General features: G+C 64.0%; 1 protein-coding gene across 1 annotated transcript; it reads right to left on the reverse strand.

The window, feature by feature from the left end:
* Positions 1-447: 447 nt before the first annotated feature.
* Positions 448-18,078, reverse strand: LIF (LIF interleukin 6 family cytokine; the record flags this gene model as incomplete). Its single annotated transcript, XM_080649893.1, has 3 exons — positions 448-858; positions 1,551-1,813; positions 17,988-18,078. 3 exons carry the CDS (start codon positions 18,076-18,078, stop codon positions 448-450), a joined length of 765 nt encoding a protein of 254 aa, XP_080506019.1.
* Positions 18,079-18,426: the final 348 nt, after the last annotated feature.

Genomic DNA, 18,426 nt, shown 5'->3' on the forward strand with positions numbered 1-18,426 from the left:
CCCACCCAAACCTCCCCAAGTCCACCCAAGGGCAGCAAAGGCACTGATGCTGGTCGTTCCGCCGGGGGTCGGGCAATCCCCCCCGACCCTGCTGCCTCGCCCGTGGTCAGGGTCGCCGGAGATCCTGTGTTCGGTTTGGTCACGAAGGCCCTGGCCGCGGGGACACGTGGGGCAGAAGTCCGGCCCACACGCCCCTCACAGCCTCGCACCCCAGGGCCCGGCTGGATCTCCCCGAAGAGGCTGGAGACCGGCCTTGCCGACGGACGGGAGTTTGGACGTTGCTCGGTTCCGGCACAGTCCTCCCCGGAGGGGCACGGGCGGGCCAGGAAGCCCCCGGGCTCTGCCAGCCGATGGCACTTGGGTCTGGCGAGGCTTCGGGCCCTGGCCACAGGGCGAGAGGCCCCTGAGTCGAAGGCCGTGGCCGCTGCGCGCTCCGAGGCCCCCCTTCTAGAAGGCCTGGGCCAGCAGGGCGATGACCTGCTTGTACTTCCCCAGGAGCTGGCAGCCCATCTTCTTCTTCTGGAAGACGTCCTTGTCCGCGGTGTCGGGGCCGTAGGCCACCTCCACGTGGCCCACGTGGTACTTGCTGCACAGGCGGCAGTGCACGTTGCTCAGCAGGCCGCGCAGCGTGTCCGCCGTGGCGTTCAGCTTGCCCTGGAGGCTGACGGCGGTGGGGTTGAGGGTCCTCTGGTCCCGCGTGATGTTGCCCAGCGAGGCGCCAAGGTAGGCGACGATGCGGTACAGCTCCACCAGCCGGGCCTTCTCCGTGCCGTTGGCGTGGAAGGGCGGGAAGTCCGTCACGTTGGGGCTGCACAGCTTGTCCAGGTTGTTGGGGAATGGTTCCCCCTGGGCCGTGTACTGAGGAGCAGAGGGGTGGAGGGTGGGGGGTGACGAGAGAGCCAGGGACAGGCCTCCCAGCCCTTGGGGCGAGCTCTCAGGACTCAGTTTCCCACCTATGGCACAGGGACCCCACTACTGTCCTGCAAGCATCTCAGGAGGGTGAGGGCCGGAAGCAGTCACGGGGTGAATGCGCTTGGGAAAGGGCCAAGGCCTGTACCAGGGAAGGCGCAGCAGCAGCAGCAGCATCACGGTCGGGACCATATAGGGAACAGGTGCCCACCTGCTTGCCCTTTCACCCACTGCACTCCCCGTCTTCCTGGGAGGCTCTGCGCCCCCCGACACCCACAGCCACTGCCACTCCCAGCGGCACCCCCCCCCAGGCACCCCCACTTCTGTCCCCTTTGTCCCTCATCGGCCTCCGGCTCCATGTGGGGAAGAGCTCCCATCTCCCCCCTCCTCTGCCCCACCTAACGGGGCACCCTGGGAAAGTGATTGCCAGTCTCCAGGCCTGGGCTGGGGGTGGGGGTGGAGCGGGAGCTGGGGGAGTTTGGGGTGGTTGAACCAAGTCCCCTCCCCATTCTCTCCCTCCAGCTACAAAAGGGTCCCTTCCCTAAGGAGCCCTGCCAGCCCAGGTCAGTGCCACAAACATCTCTCCCCTCCCCCTCCTTCCTCGGGGCCTGGCGGGGGGCGGGGGGCGGCGGAGGGCTTACATAGAGAATGAAGAGGGCGTTGGCACTGCTGTTGAGTTGCACTAGTTGGTTCCTGATCTGGTTCATGAGGTTGCTGTGACATGGGTGGCGCGTGACGCAGGTGGCATTGACAGGGGTGATGGGAAGGGGGCTCCCCGCCCCGTGTTTCCAGTGCAGAACCAGCAGCAGGGGCACGACTCCTGGGGACAGGCAAGGAGGAGTCAGGAGCAGGCGGGTGGGGGGTGGGCAAGGGGGGTCCGGGCAGAGGGCGGCCCTCGTGGGCCCTGGGGCACCGTGCCCCCGCCCAGCCCCCAGCTCTGGCTTCCTGCGGCCTGGCTGGTGCACGCGTGTCCACCGTGGCTCTGCCTCTGTGCGTCTCCCTCTCTCCAGATGGCTAACTCTGTCTCCGCTTCTCTCCACCCTCATCTCTCTCTGCTTCTTCCTGAGAACAGGGGTGAAGGGGCAGGCCCTGAGCTGTTGTCACCCATTGGGAGCGGGGCCCAGAATGACACCATCTATCCAGCCCCAAGCCCCCTGGACCTCAGGCTGGGAAGGCCCCGTGACCCCGGCCCAGGGGGTCTAAAGAATCTCTCTTGTCCCATCTCCCAGGACGGTCAGATTCCTACGCGTTGTTTTATAGGTTCTCTGCTGACCCACTTACCCCTCCCAAATCTGTCACGTGACGTGGGCTCCCTGGGTCCTGGGTCCCCTAATGCGGTCCCCCTCCCCTCCCCGTTTCTTCTCTCTCTGTCCCTCTCCCGATGCGGCCCCTCCCCTACTAGAACTCTGAACTCCATCCAGTTCTGTGGCCCGGCTCCCCCATCCATCCCCAAATCCTCATTCGAAACTCTCTGTCCCCCAGCCCTGCCCAGCCCTTCATCTCCCTGCCCTCCTCCCTCTCTCTCTCCTACTCCTTGCCCCAGGCCCTGGGTGGGGGGGGGGGGGCGCGAGGACAATCCAGGGGTCCCACAGGTCCCCAGAGCCTCGGGGAAGAAGAGGAAATGGTGCAAGCAGAAAAGGGAAAAGGTCGCGGGCAGACAGGTGGGCGGGGGAGGAAAGAAAGTGAAAGGTGGCAGGAGAGCTGGGAGCTGTTGGGGCCCGTCCCCGATCGCCCCTCCCCTAGGGCCCCCGCTTCCCCCTTCACTCCTAAGTCCCCTCAGAGGGGCCTTCCCAGGTGATTCGGTGGCAGGGGCCGGGGTGAGCAGACCGGTGAGGCTGGGGAAGCCCTGAGGCTGGGGTGCAGTGAGGTGCAGGAGCTTTGTGCTCGGATCCCCTCGCAGCTGGGACAGCGGCAGCCTCAAGTTCACTTTCCGGAGTATCCCGTTCCGCCCAGCATCCCCAGGCCATGCCGAGTCCCCGGGATAACTGGGGGTCCCCTGCACGGGCCCAGCTCACCTAGCACAGCCCGCAGCTTTTCAGGTATTAGCCGATGGAGGCGGCACCTGCTCGCGTCCCGGCCAGAGTCTGCAAGCGGCTCGGCGGCCGGCGCCCCTCCCAGGGAGCAGCCCGGGACGCAGTTGGAAAAGAGAAAGCGGAAAGACAGAAAGAAAGAAAAGAGGGAGGGTGAGTCCGGGAGGCAGCGGAGAAGGAAGGCAGCAGGGAGCGTGGCAGGACTGAGGAGGAGGAGGAGGAGGAGGAGGAGCAGGAGCAGGAGCAGGAGGTGGAGGAAGGCTGCGGCGCCCCCTCCTTGGCCCGCCAACCTGCTGGCCCCCGGGCGGGAGGGCTAGGCGCACGGTGCCGGGACCATGTGCCTGCACTCGCCCCGGCCGGCCGGCGGCACCCAGCGCCTCCAGCGGCCGGGCCGGCTGCGCGGGCGCCCCAAGCGTCCATCTGTCTGCGGCGGCGGGTGGGTGTCCCGTCCCGATCGCCAAGTGCTCGCTCGCTCGCAGCAGGGCGCGGAAGCCGGCGCGGGGCGGGCGGCGAAATTACCTGCTGCCAAGACCTTCATTATGGGCTGCACTCCAGCGGCCTCGGAGGAGACCTTAGATGCCGGCCGTTTTCAGAGGTTCATGCTCAAATGGGAAATTTGCCTGATTTATATACTGGAGCCTGTGTTGTAAGACAGAGAAACGGCTATATTTAGCAGGGATCCCCGTCCAGGAAGTTGTTTGAGGTGCATCATAGGAAATTATGAATGGAAGAAAGTGAGAGTGAAGGGGGGGGGAGCGAGGGGGGAGGGTGGGGAGACCAGACTTTTTCCCTCTTCTAAGAATTTGATTGATAAAATTATAATGAACTCTTCTTCGACAAAACGCGCTGTGGTTTTCCTGAGTGGCTTGCCCTGAAGATGGGGAAGGGGCGGGGGGAGGGTCCCCAGGCCGAGTCATCAGGGTCCCCAAGTAGTGGGCGCCCCAGACAGCCCTGACTCACCTGGGTTTGGGGGAGGTGGCTTGAGACTAAGCACGCAGATGGAGGCTGGCACCTGTGGCCCCCCTGATGGAGGGTTTTGGGGGACAGGGGGCAGGAGGCAGGCTGGGGTTTGGCGGAGAAGGAGAGTCCAGGAAGAGGGGCTGGGACCCGGCCTGGACTTTAGACAGTAATAAAGCGGAACAGAATGTGGGCGCTGGGAGCCACCTCATAGGTAGCCTCCCTCCACCTGCCCGTTGCCACTGGGCAAAGGGGAGCTCCCCAGGGAACAGTTGTCCGGGGTCCCCCAGGACCGGGCCCCCCCCCACCCACCCCATCAGCACGCCTGCATGGCTGGGGAGGGGGCTGGGAGGATGGGGGTGGGGGGTTGCTGTGACTGGGTCATTTGGGGACAGACAGCTTCTGGGAAGGTGTTTGGGGTCTGGATTTTACCTAAACTCGTTACAACTCCCCTCCCCCTCCACGGAAGGCAGGCCAGCGTGCCCACTGGAGGGACATCTGAAGTGGAGACCTCGAGGGGCTTAGCAAATCGGACCGGGGTTCCTCCTCAGGAAGCAGAGGGGTGGCGGGGGAGGGCGGAGATCGTGTGCCCCTCCCTCACCTGCCCTGGGAGGCCCGTGGCAGCCTCGGAGAACGGTGGTGGCCCCACAAGGTGCTTCCAGATTCGCGAAGGCAGGGTCACAGATTCTATCCGGGGGGACCCGGCCAGGAGCACAGGGGCTCCTCCCGTATGAAAACCATTTAGTTAACATGAGGTGGGGGGTGATGGTCAGAGAGCAGGAATCCGGGGCCTCCCTGTCCCACGCGTTGCCGGGGGCCCCACTGAGCTCATTCTCCTGGGACCCCACCGCAGCCCTCCCACCTGACCCTGAGCAGAGAGGAGGGCGGGAGAGTTGGTTTTCCAAGGTCGGGGAGCCCCACGGCCTTTCCCTGGCCCCCAGTACTCCCTCCCACCCCTCCCCCATCCTCCACGCGTGCCCCCCACTCCTGCTCCTTGCCACATCCCAGACCTGCCCAGCCAGGCATCCCTCCCTCCTCGTGCCGGGACGGCCCTAGTGCCTGCTACCATCCACCCCCCCCCCCAAACACACTCTGCCCCATGCAGGCTCGCTTACCCCATGTTCAGGGGACCTGGGATGTGGGGCAATAAAATTGCCAATCTCACCGGGCACTTCCCAGCAGGGAGGAGGCTAGGAGAGCCCAGGCCAGCTCTCCTTCCTTTTCCCTGCCCCCCAATACCTTGTGTCTTTCTTGGCGGGGGGCGGAGGGGACATAGAAGGCCCCACCTGCACTTGCCCCTCCCATACACCTGCTCTGTGGTCAGCATACACCCCCAGGAGGCCCACCCCTCCCCGCCTGGATCAGACAACCCCGCAGCCCAGGGCATTGCAGCTCACCTCCCTCTTCTCACAACACCCCCCCTGCCCCCCCAACCTCTTGCACAAAGGCCTGGACACTGGGAGCACGTGAACTCTGGGTCAGCCTCCGGCCCCACCCCCACGTCTCTCGGACCCCTGTCACCTTACTCAGCTTGGATTTTAGACATGGACCCCAAAGCCATTGGACCAGGGGCCCACTGTGCCCCACGGAGGGACCCCCTGGGTTTCCCTGCCCGAGTCTCTCACTGGATGTCCTGATTCTCCGGTGGCCGGCCTCCACCTTGTCCCACCGCGCCCCTGGCCCAGCCCCTCCCCAGCATCCTTCTGCATGGACTTCTAAGGCCTTGCACCGCCCTCGGCCCGCCCCCAACCCCCATCAACCCTGCAGTCACCCCCCAATCGCTGCAGAACCTCAGCCCCACCCCACAGGAAACAGGAAGTTGGGGCAGAGTCTAGGAGACACTCAACCCCTATCCTGACCGGCCCCTTCCCTGCCTCAGTTTTCCCTCTTGTGGTACCTGACTTGGTCCGTGCTCCCCAAGTGCTGTGGGCCCCTCGGCGCCCCAGGCCCAGCCTCCCTCTCCTGTCCATGTCCAGCACCACGTGCACTGGGCCTCGGGGGCCGAGGCTGGGCAGGGTCTCGGGGACGCCAGGCGGTGAGCCGCCTGCAACGTGGCTCCGGTCCCCGGGAAACGCAGCCGGGCGAGCTCCAGGCCAGCTCTGCCTCCGAGTCTGTTGTCTTCCCTCCCTCCCGCCCCAAACGGCTGTGTGTGTGTGTGTTTTCCCCGCTTCCTCACGGAAGGCATCCTCCCTTCTTGGCTGCCTGCTCCCAGGGTCGTGACCCCAGGCCCCACCCTGGAGTGGCAGCCCCAGCCCGGCCCCTTCCAGCCGTGACCTCATCCCCGGCCTGTCCTCTCCTGCGCCCTGGGCCTGCTGGGGATTTGACCGGCCTCAGGGTGAGGGGGACAGTCGGGGCCCGCCTGGGGCACCCTCCCCCGGGGCAGGGGGCTGCGGAGCCGGGGCCCTGGGGGCCCTCCCCAGGTGGCCGTGCCACCCACTTGCTCATTAGCGAGCCCAGGCCCCTCGAGGCGCTTCCTCCTGCACACTTCGGTGTGTGCCACCACCTGCCCCTCGTTTTCTGCTCATTTCACCCACAAGCCCCTCCTCGAATGTCACAGATGGTTTATCTTCCAGGTGGGGAAACCGAGGCTCAGAGAGGTGAAGCCCTTGCCTGGGGCCGCAGGGAGAGTTTACAGGGGAGTGGGGTCTGGGACCCAGGCCTCTGGCGTGCAGGCCACAGAGGTGCCAGCAGCACCTCCGCTACCAGGAGAATCGGGGGCACCAAGGCCACTTCTTCCAGGCAGCCCTCCAGGGCCCAGATGGGCTGTGTCTGCCTAGTCCAGCCTTGGGCAAACTACGGCCCGCGGGCCGGATCCGGCTGTTCTATCCGGTTCTCTTGCTCTCCCCTCCGCTCCTTTACTTTGAATTTATATTAGTTCACACAAACACTCCATCAATGCTTTTGTCCCGGCCCTCCGGTCCAGTTTAAGAACCCATTGTGGCCCTCGAGTCAAAAAGTTTGCCCACCCCTGGCCTAGTCCCTCGGTGGGGACAGCTCTTATTCCCCACCCTTTGAGGACGTGGGTGGAGTCTGATACTCATTTGTACTATTGACAGTACCTGGCTCGGGGTTACACCTGAGTAGATGCTAAGTTGTGTTTTTTTTGGAGGTTATTATTATTTTTTTTTAATTGGAGAGAGAGAGAGGAAGGGGGAAAAGAGGGAAGGGGGAGAGAGAGAGAAAGAGAGACGTCGCTTTGCTGTTCCACCCATTTGTTGATGCTTGTATTGCCCTGACCAGGGATCAAACCCGCAGCCTTGGCGTATCGGGACGATGCTCTAACCCAGCGGTCGGCAAACCGCGGCTCGCGAGCCACATGCGGCTCTTTGGCCCCTGAGTGTTCTAACGCCACTTCTTCATAATAGACTCGCCCAGGCCGAAAACCGACTTCTGCGCATGGGCCACGAAGTTTCAATCGCACTGTACGTGCGCGCCCGCACGTGGTATTTTGTGGAAGAGCCACACTCAAGGGGCCAAAGAGCCGCGTGTGGCTCGGGAGCCGCAGTTTGCCGACCACAGCTCTAACCAACTGAGCTCCCCGGTCAGGGCAGGCTAAGGACTTTTTCAACGCACTTCGTAATTTCCAAAAGCCGTCCGTGCCAAATCCATCGCATGGAGAAGGTACAGAGTCTGGAGGTATGAAGCGTGCATTGCAGCCTCAGTCGGAGCGGAGCTGGAGGTTTGGCTCTGCCCGTTATGAGCTGGCTGGCACTGGGGAAGTTCTCACCCCCTGGCCTCAGTCTCTTCATCTGTAAAATGGGAATTAGGGGACCGGCACCACGGGTTTGCTGTGAGGGTTCAGGGCTCAGTGCAGTTCTGGGCGCCCAGCGAGCCCTCTACACGTCGGCACGGGTCCTCACCCCCTCCCTGTGAAATAGGGGTTTCTGGTCCCCATTTAACAGATAAGGAAACGTGGGAGCACTCCAGGGTTGAGGGGGACAGCTGGGCAGGAGAGAGACCTGTCCACCCTCTTCTGATGGACAATGGAGGCAGGACACCCCGACAGCCTTGAGCCTCGGGGGGGGGGGCGAGGGGGGCTCAGAAAAAATGAGATGGGTCATGTGGAGGGGCTGGCATGGCAGTGCGTTCACCCTCCGTCCCCCCATGTCCCATCCTGGCCCCTGACCACCGCCTCCCAGGCCTGGGCTGAGGACCGTGGCTGACCCGACCTCACCGCCCCCAGCAGCTGATTCACCCCCGGGGCCCCCTCTGACAAGGAAGGCGACAGGGCTCGGCTCAGAGGGGCTTGAATCACCAGCCGCCCCCTGTGGAGCCCCGGGGGGTGCGGGGGCGGGGGCCAGCCCCCGGCCTGTCTGTCTGTCTCTTTCCTGAACCCCCGGGGCCCTCAGGGTAGAGGGCAGCCTGGTAGTGGCCCTGGGCAGAAGGTGGCAGGGAGGCACCCTGACAGCCAGGCACCCTGTGTGGGCAGCCAGCGGCGGTTAGTCACCAGGTAAGCAGCTTTTTGGGCCTCGGGGAATTCCCCAAGACCAGTGACCCAGAAACCCAGCGCTCCGGCGAGCCCGCTGCCCAGGCGGCCCCCTCCCGTCCTCGGCCGCTCCCTCCCCTGTGCCCAGCTAAGGTCTCAGTTCTCCGAAAGCCCAGCCGGCCGCGGCTCTCCGCCACCAGCTCCACCCGGCCCCTACCTGGATGCCCTCCCCTGGGAAATGAGTAAGGACTTCAAAAGGTGGCCCCGGGGAGGAAGTGGGGGCCGGAGGGTCTGGCCCAGGGCCAGGGCCGGTGAGAGGAGCCAGGAGATGCTCAGTCATGCCTGGCACAGTCCTGAAGTTGGGTGTCTTGTCCCAAGAGGCAAAAGCACCCCACTATTCAGCACTTGAGAAAGGAGGGTGCAGGTACACCGGTGGCCCCTCACCTCTACCCCACAGCACCATGGGACCGTCCACGCACTCTCATGGACTTCCCTGGGGCCCTGGCTCAGGTCCGCAAGTCAGCTTTGGGGCGAGGCTGGTGATGGTGCCCGTGGGGGAGGGTGTGGCTGAGAGCCGGGTAAACGTGGGTTCGAGGCCTTGCCCACACCGTTTCCGAGTGGTGAGCTGGGGCAACGGGCTCTCTCCCTCTAAGCCTCGACGTCTCCTCTGAAAGGGGGGTTGTCATAGGGACAAACTCACAGGCCGGGAGGATGTTAAGTGAGAAAGGCAGATAAAGTGCCTAACACGTGACAGCCACTCTAACATGTGATAGCCACTCTAACACGTGACAGCCACTCTAACATGTGATAGCCATTCTAACACGTGACAGCCACTCTAACATGTGATAGCCATTCTAACATCTGATAGCCCCCTAACACGTAATAGCCCCTCTAACACCTGAAAGCTATTCTAACACGTGATAGCCATTCTAACACGCGATAGCCACTCTAACATGTGATAGCCACTCTAACACGTGACAGCCATTTTAACATGTGATAGCCATTCTAACACGCGATAGCCACTCTAACATGTGATAGCCACTCTAAAACCTGATAGCCCCTCTAACATGTAATAGCCCCTCTAACACGTAATAGCCCCTCTAACACGTGATAGCCATTCTAACACGTGATAGCCATTCTAACACGGGATAGCCCCTCTAACACGTAATAGCTCCTCTAACACCTGATAGCCACTCTAACATGTGATAGCCATTCTAACACGTGATAGCCATTCTAACATGTGATAGCCCCTCTAACACGCGATAGCCATTCTAACACGGGATAGATAGCCATTCTAACACGTGAAAGCCACTCTAACACGGGATAGCCATTCTAACGAGGGTTTGGGTGGCCACAGGAAGGACTTGAGTTGGGTGGGCATCCAGGGGTCAGGGCACCACCTGAGGTCTGAGAGTTTGGCCAGGGAGGCCTCCTGGTCCTCTCAATGCAGAGCGGGGGGGGGGGGGCGTGAGGGAGCAGGCAGCTCCTCAGAGCCTCAGCCAGGGGGACACGCTCTATTTCCCACCTCGGGGCCCTGCAGAGCCCTGCTGTCTTTGGGGCGCTTCAGGCCCAGGCTCTGGGCCTATTGTCCACCCCTCTCAGCCTCACCCCATCAAATCTCTGGCAGGGACCAGTTACCCCCCGTGGGGCCAGGGAAGTTCCAGAAGCTGCCCTGGACTCCTGCCAGCTGCCCCGGCTGGTTCTGCACTAGGGATCGGCCTGGGAAGGTGAATCCGAGCGGCTGCATTCTTTTTTCTTCCGTTCCGACAGAAACTGCAAGGGAAGCAGCAGCCCGTGGGGCTTCCATCACTGGCGGAGCCGGCATGCTCTGCCCTCAGTGTCTCCATCTGTCGAATGGGTCGCTCCCCTCACCGTTCATTCATCAGCCCTGAGTGGCTGTGGCCTGTCTGCCTCTGCAAGCACTTTGACCTCCTCCGGGCTCTCCCTGAATCTCAAACTAGCCCGTGACTGTTGCAGAAGGCCAAGGTAGAGAGTGACCTTTGCACACAATTTTGAGGGTTGCCGCCAGCGATTCTGAGACGGGGATGGAGTCACAGGACCAGCGGCATTGCCTGGAGCGAGGGCAAGCCCTCCTCCCTCAGCTTTTCTTTCTGTTGTTGTCCGGATGTGTCAGCGTGTGCATCCTCTCGGGTTGCAAGGTGCGATGTGTTTCTAAGTGTGGGTCGCGGTCAAACCGTTGGTGAGCCGCTGGTATCGATGATGACAGCCAGGCCCGAGGGGCTGAGGAGCGACTTGCCTGAGGTCACTCAGCAGCAGTCAGCATGGGGCTCCTGGCTGGCATCTCAGCTGCCACCCCTTGCGGCTCCCTCCGGCATGAATGGGTCTGAGGTTCTGCGGGGCGGGGTGTGGCGGGCAGGTGTCCCCGGGGGGCGGGGCTGGCATCACCCTATGCGGGGACAGAGGCCCTCCCAGGGCCCAGCCCCTCACTGTCCACTCCCTTTTGTAGCCGCAGACCTCCGCCCCCCAGATTCCCCTCCCTGCCCGGCCCTACCCGGGTGAGGCCCAGGGTAGTCACAGGCCTTTCCTCCCCAGGGGCCTGCCTGTCTGGGCCCAGGCGGGCATTCCCATGTCGGTGCGTGTGTGTGGCGAGGGCCTTTGTGTGTCTGCACGTCTGGGTTCAGAGGTGTCTGGCCTTGCGTGTGTGCATACGTGTGTCTGTGCGTGCATACGTGTGTCTGTGCTGTCTGTTGGCCTGTGTGTGGCTGGGAGAGAGCTGCAGCGTGCATGCCTCTGGCTGACTCTCGAGCCCTCTGTGGGACTGTGGGGCTGAGTGCGTGGATCCTGTACGGGTGTCTGACCCCGTGTCTGTGAGTCCCGCGCGGTGGGAGTTTCTGGGAATGAGCGCGGACATGTGACCCTGGGCGCACGCGCGTGCCTGTGCCCCGGCATGTGTCTCTGATGATCCCTGCTCTTCACCCGCCAGCCCCCGCCCCTGGGAACCGTGTGGCAGCCTCACGTCACAGGGGCCACCAGCAGCTGGTTTCCTCCCCACCCCGCCTGCCCCCCCCCCCCCCGCACCCCACCCCGCCCCGGCCACCCTGACTCCTGGCCCAGGGACAAGGCTGATGTCAGAGCTGAGCTGACAGCTTCCTTCTCCCACTGGATTTTCCAAAAGAGCGAGCCCACAGCTCGGCTCCCGTTAAAGAATCTCGGGGGGCGGCGGGGGGGGGGGGAGTGGTTCACTCAGTGATTTCCTGAGCTCAGAGGCAATAAACAGAACAGGAAGCAGCCCCAGGACCCACTCAGCCTGCAGCCTGCGGCACCCTCACCCCCCCCCCACCTCCAGTCAAGCTCTCTGTGGCCACCCCGACTCCCCCAGAGATGATGTCAGGGAGGCAGCAGGCCCTCTCCCCAAACTGTCCCTCGGTGCCCGCAGACACGGAGATGTTTGGGGGTGTTGGATGGGGTGATGACACGGCGAGGGTGGCGTGGTCCTGTCCTGGTGGGTGGGGGGGCCTGGCTGAAGGCGGACCATCCTCTCCCCTGGGAGGAGAATTAAGACTGAGCTCCCTGAAATCAGGGGAAGGCGGGGGTGGGGCCAGGTAAGAGAGCAGCTCCCTGCCCCCCCGCCCCCCACTGCATCCATCCGGCAACCTGGGTGTGATGCCCGTCTCCTCCACCCTGGGGCCACTTGAGCTGCTTCCCGCCTTTTCTGCGGCCTGTGGTTGGCATGGCAACAACCCCAAAGGCCTCCATGAGCCTCTCTCGCACCCACATCCCCCCAGCGAGCCATCACAAAGCGCTTGCCAACGCCCCTGGGATCTCAGTCCTAGCCCCGTCTCCAGGGGCGGCGTCTCCATCCGGGTTGTGCAGGCGTGGAAACTGAGGCCGGGCGAGGCGCGCTTTGTCGTAGGTCTCGGGGATGCAATGGAGCCAGCCCGCCACCCACGCTTCACAGCCTCCCACTTTTCCACGTGAGGAGCCGGGAGGCCCCGTGGGGTCTGGGCAGCCCGGCAGGGCTCACTGGCAGCAGCGGGCACAGGGGTCTGAGGGTGACTCCCCCCCCCCCCGGGGGCCCCCCTTCTGCCCGTGCTGGCCGCTGGGTTGCTTATCAGCCACGGGCTCCATGACACAATCCTGCTCTGATCTCCTGCCCAGCCGGCCCCTCCGCCCTGCCCCACCCGGACCCGGTTTCCGCTTCCTCCCTTTCGGGGTGGGACCAGCCTGCCGTGGGATCGCATGAGAGCCCACAGCCCGTGCAAGCCCCTCCGTGGTCATGTCTCCCCCAAGTCCACTCTGGCCGGGCAGGCTGGCTGCCGGCACTTTCTGGAGGGAGGACAGCGGCCTGCAGTTCCTCCCCCTTGGGCTCGCCTCCGGGAACCCCCCCCCCCCACCTCCTGAAGTCAAGTCAGCCTGGCCTGACCGTCCTGGCCTCTGCTGGCCTCGGCGTCCCCACTTGCAAAGGGAAGAGGCTGGAAAGATGAGGCTGGGGGAGGGGGGAGGGGGGGGCTAGGTGGGCTCTGCAATCAGCCAGGCCCCAGGTCCAGTCCTAGTTCTGCCCCCGACAGCGGTCATCCCTCCGGCCTCAGTCCCAGCCGCTACAAAAGGGGGATCCACCTGTGAGGTTAGCTGCGCCTGGGAGGCAGGCACGGAGGCTGCACCTGAGTTACTGACGTGATTATCTTCCATCTTAAACGAAGTGGGGCCCAGAGAGGGGAAGTCACTTTTCCAAAGCAGCACAGCAAATCAGTAGCACATCCCCAACAGCACGTGAGCCCTTGCGTCCCGTGGACTCCCAGACAGGGAGTCAGCGACGCGGGGGTTTCGGGCCTGATTGGCTGTGAGAGTTCCAGAAAGGAGATTCTTGGAGTCTCAGTTTCCCCATCTGTAACACAGGCCTGGGGAGGGCGGAGGGGGCGGGCGGGGCGGGGGGCACCAGTCTTGAAGGAGCTAGAAAAGGCTCTTCAAGGAGTGGACTGGGGAGCGGGGGGGGGCACATTGTGGGGGGTAGAGGAAGCCTTGCAGGCAAGCAGGCACCCTGGAAAGCTGGCCCTGGAGGGCGGAGGGCGGGGGCCAGGGCTCAGGGCCAGCCTGCTCCAATGCCCAGCCCTCAGCTCCGCTCCAAGCTGCGGACTGCAGCGCCCCCCACTGCCTAGCGGGCAGCGGGCGCCGTGGCCAGGACACCGCCAGCTCCAGGCCGACCCGGTTTGGCCAGTGCCTCTTCCAGAGCCTGGCGGGGCAGGATCTGGGGAATGGAGGAAGTGGGCAGGGATGCCTGAGGCTCGGAGGGGAGGCTGGGCAGGGGCCATTGGCCAAGGCAGGGAAAGGAGACACGATTGAGAGGTCCTGGCGGGGTCTCCGCGCTGCCCAGCACCTCCTGGGAGGAAGAGGGGGTGGAAAGCGTCATAATCGGCCACCAGGGGGCGCCAGGACCACAGGCACGGGGCTTGGGTTGGGGGCAGCTGCCTTGGTCCAGCTGTAGGTCCGGGAGGAGGAAGAGGGGGGAGGGACACTGCTGCCCCTTCCCACCCACCTCAGCCCCCCTCCCCGCACAGGACAGACCCTGGGGACAGTGTCCCCGCCCTCCCCAAAGCCTGCCCTGAGGCTCCAAGCTCCGTGCAGACGTTGTTTTTCCTTCCCCCTTACCATGGCCCCGGAGCCGGTGTTTCCGCGGCTGGGCCTCCCTTACAGAATAAGCAAAGAGCACGCAGAGTAGTTGAGTCCTAGGCTGGCCCAAGGTCAAAAACGAAGGGGCCGTGACCTTGACTGACCACACTCCCCGCAGCCTCCCGTGGGGAACTTCACTTTGACAAACGCCACCATCACCCTTCCTCCCAAAGCACAGGCAGGCAGGGGCCACCCCGTGACCCTCCACAGCCCCTCCTGGAGGGACAGGGACCCTCTGCCTCGTCTTCATCGGAAAAGGGAACATGAAGGCTCCCTGGGAATCCAGGAATCGCTATCCCCAGAGGGGCGACTTGGGGATCACACACAGCCAGGATTCTGTCCTCCCCATCCCGTGCTCTCTCCTCTGCCCTTTAACCCCAAGACGATCTTTAACCCCTCACGTGGCCACCTGACACTTCCACATCTGGTCTGTCCTCTTTGCCTCAACATCCTCGGAGAGATGTGCAGGGCACGGCTGACCATACCCATTACACAGATGGAGCGACTGAGGCCTGGAGAACCGTGCGGGCCACCAGACGCATGAGGGAGGAGGGGATGTTTGCCCGGCTGAGGATACATTTGGGGGCTGGCATCTACCCCCCCCCCAGCCCAGCCCCGTCGGGGAGCCTACCGTGTGGTCTGTGCCCGCACAGGACCCTCCGGCGTCTGGCGGGGTGAGTGCTGGATCTTTCGTGGGACACAGTCAGCTTCGGGGCCAGGGCCCACTCTGCTTCCCTCTCCGGCTGAATCTTCTCTGGAGCCAGCTCCTCACCCCACCCCCCACTTGACTTCCCGTCGAGGGCCGGGTGGCTCTGAGGCTCCCCCCACTTCGACCCCACCCCCCCCACCCCCAATGAAGGGTTGGGGGCAACAGGGGCAGAGAACCCCAGGTTCCTGGCCAGACTGCCCCTGGCACAGGTGGGGCAGGGGCTTCAGGGTGGCCGAGGGGAGAAGTGGGACCCTGAGGCGGGGACGGGGGGGGCGTCCCCGTGTCCCAAGCCCCTGGTCGCGCTGCGTGGCAGGGCTGCTGGGACCTGAGTCACGGCTGACGGGGCGGGGCCCAGCCCTTCTGAGTGACCCAGGCATAAGGCGATGACTGGGCAGCCCTCCGCATGACCGGCCAGGGTCGGCCTTAGGTGTTTTGACTCAGACCTGCCACGGGCCGTGTGCACCAGGGCCATGCTCCCGGCCCGGTCCCCAGGAGGGTCCCAGCGCTGCGCTACCCCCTGGACGCAGCGCCTTGCCCGCCACCACTCCCTGCCCGGCACCCACCTCGGAACCTGGAGCCACCTGGCCCGCGGCCCGCCCGCCTCACACGCTCCAGGGCCCCCCCCTGCCAACCCCTCCCTCCGGGACCTTCGCCCCTCCCCTCCCAGCCCAGCCCTCGGGACGCCCCAGGAAGTGGGGCCGCCTGGCCCGGGGCCTCCCCGCTGGCTGGACTGTGACCCTTCCCTCCGGTGGAAAGGGGTTCTGTGACCACGGCTCTGGGCCTGGGGCGGGGGTGGGGGGGGGGAGACGGGGACAAAGAGCCGCGAGGAAAGGAAACCAAAGAAAAGGGAAAACGAGAGGGAAGAAAGGGAACGTGGCCGGTGCACCTGCTCAGGGAAGCCGGTGACGGCGGGTACAGCGCTGCGTGCGTGCGTGTGCGTGTGTGTGTGCGTGCACGTGTGTGTGCATGCGTGTGCGTGCGTGTTGTCTCCCAGAAAACCTGCCCCAGCCTGGGAGGCGGGCCAGGCTGGCCCACTGTGCGGAGGGCAGAGTTGAGGCCCAGCCTGGAAGTTCCGGAGCTTCAGGGCAGGCGGCTGGGGTTTAAATTCATTTTAACTCTCATCCCACAGGAAAAGGGGGGAAATCACATCAGGACTGGTGGGCAGCCCGGCCGGCGTGGCTCTGTGGTGGAGCACCGACCTAGGAACCAGGAGGTCAGGGTTCGATTCCCGGTCAGGGCACAGGCCCGGGGCGCGGGCTCGATCCCCCGTGGGGGGCGTGCAGGAGGCAGCCGGTCCGTGATTCTCTCTCCTCATCGGTGTTTCTATCTCTCCCTCTCCCGTCCTCCCTGAAATCAATACAAATATGTTTTTAAAAGAAGGAGGAGACATTTAAGCCGACCCTCTGGGTGGCGGTGGGAGGAGCGGGGAGGGGAAATGCAGGCCTTGGGGAGGCCAGGAGGCCCAGGGTGTGGGGGCCGGCTGAGTGTGCTGAGGTGCAGGGGGCTGGCTGCTGGGGGGGGGGGGGGGGAGCATTGGGGATTGATACCGCAGGCAGCCAGACGGGGGAGTCATGGAAAGTCTGTGAGCACAAGACAGGATGGTGAGACTTCCAGGCGTCCTCAAACTACGGCCCCACGGGCCACCTTCGGCCCGCCGAGGACATGTATCCAGCTCGCCGGGTGCCGCTGCCTGTCCTGCTTAGCAGCCGACGCGTCCCGGGCCCGCAGTGCACATAGGAATTTGTTCATAGTTTTTTTTTTTAAACTATAGTCCGGCCCTCCAACGGTCTGAGGGACAGTGAACAGGCCCCCTGTTTAAAAAGTTTGAGGACGCCTGCTTTAGACCATGTCCAGGGAGCCAGGGCCTGGCTGGCGGTGGGAGGAGGAGAAGGCATGTGCCCGAGATGGGGTGCAGGTCTTTGTGATCAATGGGGGGAGAGGAGAGGCTGAGAAAAGAGAAGGGGTGGGTTGGGGTTCTGGGACTTCAGTTGGGGTAATAAGAAGCAGAACGGTGAGAGGTTGGGGTGAGTTTGGCTTTGAGGTGCCCACGGGTGCTCCTGGCCGCGGGGCTGCGGGTGTGGGCTTGGGAAGAACGGGATGGGGACGCCAGTTTGGGCACCTGGGGTTGTAATCTCCTCAGGAGACCGTGGGGAGGTGACAGATCCTCGCGGGGGGTGGGGGGGGGGCCTGGGACCCCTGCCCCAGAGTCTGGAGACCCTGGATCTGCTTCCTGGGGAGTGAGTGCCGGCTCAGGTCCCCTCCTGGGGCTTATCCGCAGGGGTGGGGGCCAGGGGCCCAGCCAGAGGTGGGGGCTGGCCAGGGGCCCAGCCAGAGGTGGGGTGCAGCAGCCTGGGCTTCCCAGCTCTTCCTCCGCAGACCAACCTCTGCCCTCGCCGTGGGCAACCGCACGCCCGCGGCAGCGCCAGCCCCGCTTCCGCTCTGAGCCCCTGAGCGAGCCTGGCGTTTGGTGTCTGCCACCCGCCACCCACAGCTTCCCAGCAGCCAGCCGAGGAACCCCCACCCCCACCCCCACCCCCACCCCACACTGGGGCGGGGCAGAAATGAGGCCTGCTGCTGCTGCCAGCACCTGGGGCACCTGTCCGGGCCACGCTGCCTGGCACACGCCTCGGGCTGTGACTCCCTCCAGGGCCTCCTCTGCCCTGAGCGCCTACTGTGTGCAGGCACGGGGCTGGGTGCTGGGACAGAGCGGGGGAGGCGGAGGCGGCCTCCATCCCGGGCAGCTCCAGGTAGTGAGGGACGTGGATGGTGATGCAGACACCATACTGTGCGGACCCTGATGTATTTTTTATTGTTGGTGGCATTACAGATATCTCCCGTTTCCCCCCCTTATCCCCCTCCTCCCAGCCCCTACCCACCCACCAGGTCTTCGCTAGCCTATTGCCCGTATCCGTGCGCTATGCATATCTATACTAAGAAAAGGGTAATATGCTAATTAGACTGGATAGACCGGATGTCTTCTGGATGTCCTTCCAGACGTCCTTCTGGACAAAGCCACAGTGGCTGCCAGGGCCGGCAGTGGCAGTGGCAGTAGCAGCAGGGTGATGGGGGTGGCACCTTCCCCTGATCGGCCTGGTCGCCTCCCACAGAGGGGAGTGGGCCTAAGCCTTCAGTAGGACATCTCCTGAGGGCTCCAGACTGTGAGAGGGGGCAGGCCGGGCTGAGGGACCCACCCCTGGGCCTCTAGTAAGTACATACGTTCTTTGATTCGACTCTTCGCATCTGATGGGGCAGTTTTGAGAGAACAAATAACCAACTTGCTGAACCCAGCCCGTGGGTGCTGGGGGAGACTTGTTAAAGGTACACTCACAAAAAGAACAGGGAACAGCATGCCAGACAGAGGGAACAGCATAGGCGAGGGCTTTGTAGGAGGAGCGAGCCTGGCGTTTCGGGGGCCCCATGGCGCCCAGTGTGGCAGGAACCCAGGTGAAGGGAGCGTCCGGGGCGGGGAGGGGGGCAGCGGCGGCCCTCACTAGCTGCTGGAATAGCCTGGAATACTTGGGGCCGCGGCTCAGGAAGACGGCTGGTGGGAGCCAGGGGCCGAGAGGCCTCGCCTGAGGCCTGCACTGTGACCTTGAACAAGACGCTTCGGCTCTCCAGGCCGTTTGAGTAACTCTGGCCCTTGAATGCTCAGGGCCTTTGCCCCCACGATGCCGCTCAGAGGCACCTGTATCCTTTAGGCCGAGGAGTGGGTGTCACCTCTTCCGGATGCCACCCTGACACCCCACCACCTGACTCTCCCACTCTCT

This window comes from Plecotus auritus (assembly GCF_963455305.1).
Source record: "Plecotus auritus genome assembly, chromosome: 13".
NCBI lineage: Eukaryota > Metazoa > Chordata > Mammalia > Chiroptera > Vespertilionidae > Plecotus > Plecotus auritus.